Source organism: Schistocerca piceifrons, chromosome X, assembly GCF_021461385.2.
Source record: "Schistocerca piceifrons isolate TAMUIC-IGC-003096 chromosome X, iqSchPice1.1, whole genome shotgun sequence".
NCBI classification, from domain to species: domain Eukaryota; kingdom Metazoa; phylum Arthropoda; class Insecta; order Orthoptera; family Acrididae; genus Schistocerca; species Schistocerca piceifrons.
The window spans coordinates 899,731,082-899,741,580 of NC_060149.1; the positions used below are offsets into that span (position 1 = coordinate 899,731,082).

Here is a 10,499-nt window from a genome sequence, read left to right on the forward strand (position 1 = left end):
AAAGGTCCGGGCGAAACCGCGGCGTAGGTGTACACCATGGAGGTGTACGCGACTGGACCTCGAGTATAGGTGGTAAAGGAAAGGACTCCAGTTCAGTTAGAAGGGATCTGAGGCGAACTGCAATTGTAAGCCCTGACCTGGGCCGCCGATGCGGGAGATGAACCGCCGTGGATGGGAAAAGGAGTCGGTGATGGGACGCGCATGAGAATTAAGAACGTGTGCAACGTAACTGGCGAGCAGCTCCAGCCTCCGCAAGGACGCTGGTCGCCGGACTCGTCCTAAAAATCCCGTCGCTAGTCTAACGCCACAGTGGTGCACTGGGTCGCGTAAACGCAATGCTGAGGGTGCTGTTGAACGATAAACCACACTCCCATAGTCAAGGCGGGATTGAACAAGGGCTCTGTATAGCTGCAGCAGCGTAGAGCGATCTGCACCCCAATTGGTGTTGCTCAGGCAGCGGAGGGCATTGAGAGGCTGCCAAGTCAATCCGGTGTCGAATACCAGACCTAAACATCGATACGTCTCCACTACAGTGAGGGGATCGTCAGTAAGGTAATGTTCTGGTTTCGGATGAACGGTACGACGCCGACAGAAGTACATAACACACGACTTCGCGGCCAAAAACTGAAAACCGTGGGCCCATGACTGCGCTTTGTGGATGGCTCCATGTAAGCGCCGCTCAGCAACACCAGTACTGGTGGAGCAGTGCGAAGTGCAGAAGTCGTCTGCATACAGAGAGGGTGAGACGGATGGCGCTACAGCTGCTGCTAGACCGTTAATGGCCACTAAAAATAGAGATACACTCAATACAGAGCCCTGCGGGACCCCATTATCCTGGATATGGGGGGAACTATGGGAGGCACCAGCTTCGACGGGAAAAGTACGGAGCGACAGGAAATTCTGGATAAAAATCGGGAGCGGGCCTCGGATATCCCACACATATAATGTGCCAAGGATATGATGTCGTCAGGTGGTGTCATACGCTTTTCGTATATCAGAAAAGAAAGCAACAAGGTGTTTGCGTCTGGGACAGGCTGTTCGGATGGCAGACTCGAGGGACACAAGACTGTCAGTGGTACAGCGACCCAGGCGGAAGCCGCCCTAGCACGAAAGCCAGTAGGCCACGTGACTCCAGGACCCAACCCAACCGCCGATACACCGTACGTTCCAGCAGCATACAAAGAACGTTGGTTGGGCTGATAGCTATCCACATCAAGCGGGTTTTTGCCGGGTTTGACCACTGGTATGATAGTGCTCTCCCGCCACTGCGATGTAAAGACGCCATCGCACCACATCCGGTTGAAGATGACGAGATGTCACTTGTAGTCAGATGAGAGATGTTTAATCGTCTGACTGTGGATCCGATCGGGCGCAAGTGCGGTGTCGGGCACTGAGGAACTCCCACTCTGTAAATGGGGCTTTACAGGGTTCACTGCGGCGTGTAGCGAACGAGAGGACTTTCTCTTCCATCCGCGAAAGGCTGGGGGGTAGTTCTCCGACGCAGAGGCTTGAGCAAAGCGCTCATGCCGCTGTAGAGCTCGCCGACGCTCCTTAATTGCTTAAGCGACTTCCGGCGACCACCAAGGGACTGTCTTTCGCCGGGGGCACCCTAAAGAACGAGGGATCGCGTTTTCCGCCGCAGAAACGATCGTTTTGGTTACCTGCTCAACCACCACATCGATGTTACCGTGTGGAGGAGATTCAACGGTGACAGCAGATGTGAAAGTTTCCCAGTCCGCCTTGTTTAAAGCCCATCTGGGCAGGCGTCATTGGTCCTGACGTCGGGGCAGTGACAGGAAGATGGGGAAGTGGTTACTACCACATAGGTCGTCATGTGCTCTGCAGTGGATAGATGATAGAAGGCCAGGACTGCAAACCGAGAGATCAATGGCCGAATATGTGCCATGTACCACACTGAAATGTGACAGCCCCACTATTTAAGAGGCAGAGGTCGGGTTGTGACAGTAAATTTTCGACATCTCTGCCTCGGCCAGTAAGAACTGTGCCATCCCACAAGGGGGTTATGAGCGTTAAAATCTCCAAAAAGTAGAAAGTAGGAAAGGTTTAGGGAGCTGATCAATCAGTGCAGCCAATGCATTCAGGGAGGATGACAGTTATTTCCTGCGTCGTCCTTATCCTGACAGCCACAGCTTCATGAGGGGCTTGAAGGGGCACAGGTTCACTGTATATTGAGTTCAGGACATACACGCAAACTCCACCTGACCCTCTATTATAGTTGCTACGTTTCCTGTAATTTCCCTAATAGTCACGGAGGGCAGAAAGTAGGTGTAAGGCTCAACAAATGCTGTAGCTCAGCCAGGTGGTGGAAAAGACCGCCGCAATTCCACTGGAGGAGGACGTTATCATGAGGTTGGGAAGGCACGAAGTGCGCAAGGAGGCAGGTTATGCCTAAGGGTCACCATCTGCCTCCGACTCAGTGTAGCCATTTCTATGGTGGATGAGGCATCAGAGAGAGCCAGGTTCGCAGGGGATGATAAGATCTCCACTGCATCCTCAGATGCAGTATTGATGGGGAGTGGTGGTGTTGGGGCCACCTGAGGGTCCTGTTTCTTAGCAGACTACTACTTAGTTCGCTTGCTCTCTCACTTCTCTTTAGCTTGCTGGGAAGATTTCTCCGAAGCATCTTCAGGCACGGAGGAAGACCGTGAAGCTCTTCGTCCAGCAGCTTTTGGCTCCTTGAGCCACTGGCGAACTTCCGCCATGGCATTAGTGGCGACCTTGGAAGAGAAGGCCCCAACGGATCCCTTCCGCACGACAGGAGCCGGAGGAGGCTGTTGCTTCTCTGACACGGGGGGGGGGGGGGGGGAGAGGCGATGTCCCCTGCGTTGGGGGAGGGGCGCTGGCTCCCAAAGTAGGTACTTTGGGAGCAACGGAGGAAGGTTTAACCCCTACCATCAAGGGGGGCGGATGTATTCTGGTAGCCCGGAGGGCCCACTGTTGGTGAAACAGAGTGAGGAACCATTGGCACTTGGGACAGCGACCGTGTTGTAGCTGTAGCTGCAACGTATGTTGACATTAACTGATTGGGGTGTAATCTTTCGAATTTATGTTTAGCCTCTGTGTAAGTCAACCAGCCCAGGGTCTTTTACTCAATTTTCCGCTCCTTTTGGAGTACTGGGCAGTCTCCACAGTTGACGCAAGTGGGAGGTGGCGCACAATGAGTACCTGGGTGCAGTGGACGTCCGCAGTCTCGATATGTGGCGCTGGAAGTGCAGCACAAAGCCATGTGCCCGAACTTCCAGCACTGCATAGGGGGAGGGACGTATGGTTTAACGTCACAGCGCTAAACCATCACCTTTACCTTTTCAGGCAATGAATCACCCTCAGAGGCCAAGATGACGGCACCGGCAGCAACCCTGTAGTCTTTGGGTCCCCTGTAAACGCGCCAGATAAAATAAACACCCCGCCGTTCTAAATTGGCTCGCAGCTGCAAGAGGTGCTCACGATGGAAAATAATCACCTGGACCATGTTGAGGCTTTTATGGGGAACGACAGAAACAGAAATATCACCCAGCTTATCACAGGCGAGTAACACTCGGGATTGGGCTGGGGATGATGTCTGAATCAAGACTGCGACGTTTCGCATCTTTGACAGCGCTGTCAATTCTCCAAACTTATCCTCAAGGTGTTCAAGGAAAAACTGAGACTTCGTTGGTAGAAAAAATTCCCCTTCAGGTCTGCTACAGACTAAAAGCCGGGGCGAATATGGCTCTCTTCGTTCTGTAGCTCTACGTTCCTCCCATTGTGTAGTGCGGGTGGGAAACGATTTAGGGTCATACCTGTCAGCATTTTATTCTATCTTGTCCTTCATAGAGTCTGCTGGGTCCGTACAGTCACCAGCACCCACTCCGATCAGGAGATCTCCCCACGGGCGCCACAGCAAAGGCCAACTGGCATGATGGCCGTTGCCGGGAGTCCTGATGCCCCAGGAAAATAGGCATCTACTCCTTGGCATACGTGGGGAGTTTATAGTTCAGGCATCAGTAGCGCGATCCCTGTGTTGTCAGGGGGCTACCACCAAATGGGTACATGACGGCCCCACCACAACGGACTGGCTACCGATCTGGATATTGAGTGAGGAGAAATCCAATATTGTCATGGGGGCGAAAGAGGAAAGGAGACATTGGAAGAAGATGACATACCCCAGAAAGTGTCCTCGGCCAAATAGTTGAATTGCAGGTGGAGATGCAAAGCCATGACAAGAGGTTCAGGAGATCTAATCGAAGGGTACTATGGATAAATCATGCACCACGTAAGGTATCCTTCCCCATATGGCTAGCACTTCTGTAGAATTTGGAAAGTGGCAGGTCAAACCATAAAATGGGACCTGAAATCATAGGGCCGAAAAGTGAGAGACTTCTTTCAGTTGCCTGTTAGAACAGGCAGGAATACCTCGGGCCTATTCTAATCCCCGGACCCGCAGGGGAGCACGAGGGGACTTCAAAATGTTATACGCTATTTGGACATTATTATAGCAGGCCGATTAACTTTTACTGAATGCTGCACCACACTTCCAAATGACATGATTTTTTCACCGTTGTCAGCAGGCCTCTTAACAACTGCCAGTCGTTCCGTTTCTCGACGCTAGAAATCCGCTCCACGATCACTGAGCCATTTGAGAACCGCCGTGTGAACTTCATCAATGAAAAAATTGGTTCTGCTGCGAGTCAGTTCCTCGACTGGCCGGACTTTGTGGTCGATGTCGATGACCTTCCTTCATCCACGTCTGGGCGGCCTTAGTCACATTTTGGAACCGTTTCACTATGGCTGGACGCGACACTGTGTGTGTGTGTGTGTGTGTGTGTGTGTGTGTGTGTGTGTGTGTGTGTGCGCGCGCGAGCGGCCGGCCAAAGTGGCTGCGCGGTTCTGGCGCTGCAGTCTGGAACCGCGAGACCGCTACGGTCGCAGGTTCGAATCCTGCCTCGGGCATGGATGTGTGTGATGTCCTTAGGTTAGTTAGGTTTAACTAGTTCTAAGTTCTAGGGGACTAATGACCTCAGCAGTTGAGTCCCATAGTGCTCAGAGCCATTTTTTTGCGCGCGAGCGCGCAATTTAGACGTTTTGCCCACAAAAATCACACTCTCCCACCCGCGTACTTTAACTTTGGAGTAAGTTTACAGTTTCCGTGCCATTTTACTCCCCACTGCGATGCACGTTATCCCTGCCACAGCAGAACTGCATATGCAGGAAACCTAAAAGATGCACTCCCTGTTCTGACAACGCGCCATTCTTCTTGTGCAATAGCGCTTTACTTTTTGATGTATCCTCGTACAACGGCACAACGATTTACGTTTGTAACTATTAGTCGACCACAATATGATTCCAACAGAGTGACGATGCTTCGGTCGAGCTATATGAGTCAGCGAGTAAACGGGGCTGATAGTATTCGCTCAACTGACCGTGAAAGCATTGACAGTGCGTTGCATTTTCCTTAGTCACCACTGTACTTGTTTATCGTAACGTCACCGCTTGTTTCCGATAACAGTGAAGTGCAATAATATCAAGGTTGATTAGTACAAGTACAAATAAATGAAGCATAATACGTTTGAAGCGATGTGAATATTTCTCAAATGTCTTTGGGTGTTCCTTCACGCCATTACCCAAACTTAACAGTTAGCATGTCTAATTTCATATCGATTAGCTTCAAGCATTGTACCGAGCTCCTCGAATATCCGTGTCTACCTTACGGTAGAATAGCCTCTTGTCAACTTCAGAACATTAATTATCTCCACTTAGTTTTACCACTTTCACCGTCACATTCGTCAGTGTTGCCTTTAGACGTAGTTAACGCACATCGGCAAATTAGTTCGTAAAGGCGTGGCGGTGTGACATTTCTGCAGAGGCTTGCTTGTTAACAAGTCGCATAGCCAGGCATGCTAACCCAACTTCCGTTTGCTCTATCTAGGAGAAGCAACACACCACAGAACTTTGTTGAAGTGAATAGGTAAATATACTAATGTTACCGATAAACTATCCATGAAATGAGTCTACTATACAAATATGGCCAGCTGACATTCATCATCATGTTAGCAATCGCATCTTCAGCTGTCACTCGGCATTCAGTTCTATATATCACCGACAAATCTCTGTTCAGCTTAGTTCATTTTTTTCTCGGTGTTAAATAATTAAATCGAAGTTCTTTGAGCTCATTACTATTTAAAATAATTATTCTCTGCTCTTCGCCGTTAAACACAATAGAGAATAGTTGCAAGCCTTCTGAAAGCGTACTGATCCCGGTAACACGTAATTAGTAAAATAAATTATTGTTACACACTTCTACGATTCACTGTCAATCAACGGGACACAATGTCGTCGCATACAACACTTCGGTTACCTTGCTAAAAATGTTTGTAGTGTCAACCACTGCGTTCCAAAGGCCCACGACAGTGTCGTATTCCAGCTTCCGGTGGCAGAAGTCTACGTCTAGACACTTGTGGTCTAAACAAGAACCAAACTAGAACATAGCAAGAGTCGAAATGTTTGTCTTCCGATATCCCATTACAAACCTAAATCGCCGAAACTATTTCCAAATACTTATCTGGGATCTGCACCATTGCGCCATCGAAAGAGACGGTTTCTGACGTACATTGTTGTAAGGATTGAACGGCCCGGTTAGATTTTGGTATGGCAATGATAACTGCTGCAATAGAATTAGGTCATAGAACGGGCAAACAGATCACTGCAGTCTGAAAGCGCCTTTTCACCCTTTTGTACGTAATTTGGTATGTAGCGGAACACTGGAGATCATAATTATAATTAACTGTAAATTATGACTTTCTTTGGATAAATTTGGAGCATTACAATGTAATGTGGTTTAATAGCAATGCAGCTTTCCCCCCTTTAGAGGTCTAGAGTTAAACAGAACTTTGACGCCGTTGTAATGCACCTACAAAAGACGCTCTCCACATGTTTGCAAACATAGATGTCTGCATTAGGAAGCCGTAACAACAAAAACTCTAACTTTTATACATTCACAACTAATGAGAAACGCTATTCTTCGTAGTTTACATAAAGTCTGTGATAGGTAATTAAATACGTTCCTCTGTGTAACAATATTAAAATCAAAGATAATAATATTAAATTACCGCTATGTCACTAATTAAAACTGTATTTCTTTCCTGAAAAGCTCTACTTCAATACAAGATAAAAATGAAACTCCCGTACCTATATTACCGACATTTGTTGCTTATTTTACTAACTCATACACAATCAGTTTTCTGTTTCGGTGTTTGTCATGCACATAACCAGAACCGCTCACGACCATCATGTCCCAGCGAGTCCCACAGCTAGGGTGTGGCTCCTAATCTGTTTTCAACGCCATCTGCAAGAGAATGCTGGTAGGTTCACCGAGAGTGTGTGTGTGTGTGTGTGTGTGTGTGTGTGTGTGTGTGTGTGTGTGTGAGAGAGGCGGTGGGGGGGGGGGGGGGCAGTGGGGGCCGATATCAAAGAAGAGCTGTCATAATAGGCTGTGGTTAACCCTGAATTACAAAACCCTCGTAAAATTTACGTTTGCAGTAGTGTATACAACAGGGCATTTTGTACTTAATTTGGTATGTAACATGCCTTTGGAGATCTAATTCAACTTAAACTCATAACCTATAAATTATCATTTCTTGTGAATACAATGTGGAGCAGTAAAGTTTACGATGGTTTAGTAGCAATGCAAGTTCTCCCCCTTCAGTGCTCTAAGATTAAAGAAATGAGAGAAGGTATATTGCAGTGTAACATGTTCACTAAAGACCAATTAGCAGCTAGTATTGGACATAGAACAACTCAGCCGTGTTATCTTTAAAAGAACCATCCCGACGTTCGCCTAACGTGATTTAGAAGAAATCATGGGAAATTGAATCTGGATGAAAAGAAAGCGTCGACAACTACATCTCGATGCATATGTGTCATCTCAAAAATTTCATAGCAATAAACAAGAATAATACGAGAAAAATGTGACCTCTAACCCTTACAAACAATTAAGAATGAAGAATACTTATTTACCAATTAAAACAGATACTGGCGTCAAACATTCATGGCGCTTACGACGAGAATATTAACTGTACCGAAACGTGTCACCCATTCGTCCCACGAACTGTTTTCCAAATGCACTTGTGATGAAGCAATGAAGAAATAACACAGAAATAAAAGCTGCCTGTCTGTGCTGATCAGCTCGTAAAGGTATCATTACTCTGTGGACGCCGGTTTACGGCACAAAAGAAAAGCTATCCTTACAACAGTCAGTCTGTTAGCATGAGCGCTACATATAATTTAATATTTCTCTTGTTTGAACCCAAAGACACGCTTCCATCGAAACGTCATGTATCAGTTTCTATGGGATGGTTTACTAAGTATCAGAAGCCTTTGACCACATAAGAGGTAATTGCTTTCTAGACGACGCTTCTATCTATATTTCTTTGCAGCACATGGGGGACACTCGGTAATTTTCGATTTGTGGCAGCAGCAAATATGGCTTTTTCAAGTGGTTGGCTGAACACTTAACCGTACACAAACAACACATGAAACTGGGCGCACTCTGGACAGGCGGCAGTCGCAAGAATCCTCCACACAATTAAAATAGTCCAGAGAATTCCTGCCAGAAATAAAAGTAGCTACTTGGATCGCCGCGAAATAAGACTGACGAAAACGAAGCTACGGTGCAGCTAGTTAAGTCTTAATGCATCCCTTACACGTTTCTTTGTACCTGTCATGTTTTAATTACCGTTTGTTAACAAGTATAGTTGGCTAGTTATCCACTCACTGCACGTGATTCCGAGAAGTTTAGAAGAACAAATCTCGTGAAATTATTATACAAGTTTCAGCTGCAATAAAGAACCAATACTTTTTTAGTTTACAGAAAATTCCTGCCCGAATGCAGGTTTCCGAATTTGAGTACTTGGCCTGTACTAAGTAAAACCACGTTGACGATCTCATCCGATTTGCTCCTAGTATTAACTGAATGTGCGGCACATATTCGGAAACACGAAATATTGGGCTAAACAACCAAAATACAACTGTAGTTAAAATTTTACTCAGTCTCGCGCAGACTTAGCATGAAAAGCCAGCACAACTAATATTTTACCTTTTTCTACACCAGATGATTATCAGCATTCACGACGAAAACCTAGCTGACGAGTACCGTCCTATCCAAAATGCGCCCGCGCACGCGCACACGCACACACACACACACACACACACACACACACACACACACACACACAAAGAGAAAGAGAGAGAGAGAGAGAGAGAGAGAGAGAGAGAGAGAGTCAGCGGTGCCCTGTATTAAGATCGCATAGTGCTCCGACAGAACATTTCTCGCGAGTAATTAGAAAAATCTTTCTTGTTACAATTTAAAACATTTCTTCACTACACCACTGATTCTGGATTTACTTTTACACGACTCCACCGCCATCAAGTGCGCCTAGCGCACAGCGAAGGTTCGGCAGTTACGAACCGTGCTGCAATGGCTCAGTGAACGACAAACAGCCGCAGGTGAGGAGGCGGGGCAACCGGCTTGTACAAGAGGAATGTTACACATGACCCAGCATTGTCGTCCTACGTTACCTACTAACCTAACAGAGCACCGCAGACTATACGCAGAAATAACATGCAGCGCACTTCTCGGGAAACCTCTCCTTTAACAGTCTGTGTTGTCATAATCGGTTATGAGAAGCGCTGAGGCTGAACGAGGATCAAGAGTGAGGCATAAATCACTAACTATCCGAATGAAGGATTCGTTGCCTGGCGTTCACAGAGTCGGCCTTATCCCAGCAGGCCACTGAATAACGCTACTGTGTCGCTGCGGTCAGCGTTTGCAAAAAAGACAACCACAGCTAAGGAGCGCCTTCGGGCGGCTCCGACGAGAGCATCTCTCGTCTTACTCTCGAGCAACTTGTCGATAGTCGGGCGGGAAGAAGGAGAAGGTTCTCGAGAAGCAGAACGAGGGGCGTCGCTGCATGCGGCGTGACTTACATGACTGCCGGACGGAGCGCGTGCGTGCAGGAGACTGGAAGCTGAGTCTGGTGCTGCGCGCAGGGCCAGCCGAGGCCGCCGGGACATGTGGGCAGACGAGCCGCCAGGGTTGCCGCAGCGGACACAGCGCTGCCTAATAAGGCAGCATAGCCACCCTTAGCGCGCTTACGCAACTTCTTTGTCCAACACTACCCAGCGACACAGGTCCGCCTATCACTGCGGAGCATTCGCACTTAGCAGCTTGACGTCGGTTCGATAATCGGCACTGCGCCACGTCTCCGCCACTGCCTGGCGCTACTGCAGATAAGCCGTTCCTCCACCCCTCTGCTCTCTCCTGACGAATGACACGTACGTATCTGCTACGCACAAATCGACAGCTAATATTATTGGCGATGTTGTCCCAGCTCGCCACTTAGCACAATGCTCGCGTTAAGAGTATTCAGGCGACCAGGGCAACGGAATGTAGCACACCCATGACTAGCTTTCACAAAACAAAGCTTTTTACAATGATTGAAAAT

At 47.8% G+C, this 10,499-nt stretch overlaps 1 protein-coding gene across 1 annotated transcript in view; it reads right to left on the minus strand.

Moving 5' to 3' along the window:
- LOC124721356 (microtubule-associated protein Jupiter) overlaps positions 1 to 10,195 on the minus strand; it is a 50,833-nt gene extending 40,638 nt beyond the window's left edge. Inside the window, exon 1 of the mRNA XM_047246283.1 lies at positions 9,982 to 10,195. Within this exon, the coding sequence (XP_047102239.1) occupies positions 9,982 to 9,983 (2 nt within the window). The 5' untranslated portion in view covers positions 9,984 to 10,195. The remainder of the gene's footprint in view (positions 1 to 9,981) is intronic.
- Positions 10,196 to 10,499: the final 304 nt, after the last annotated feature.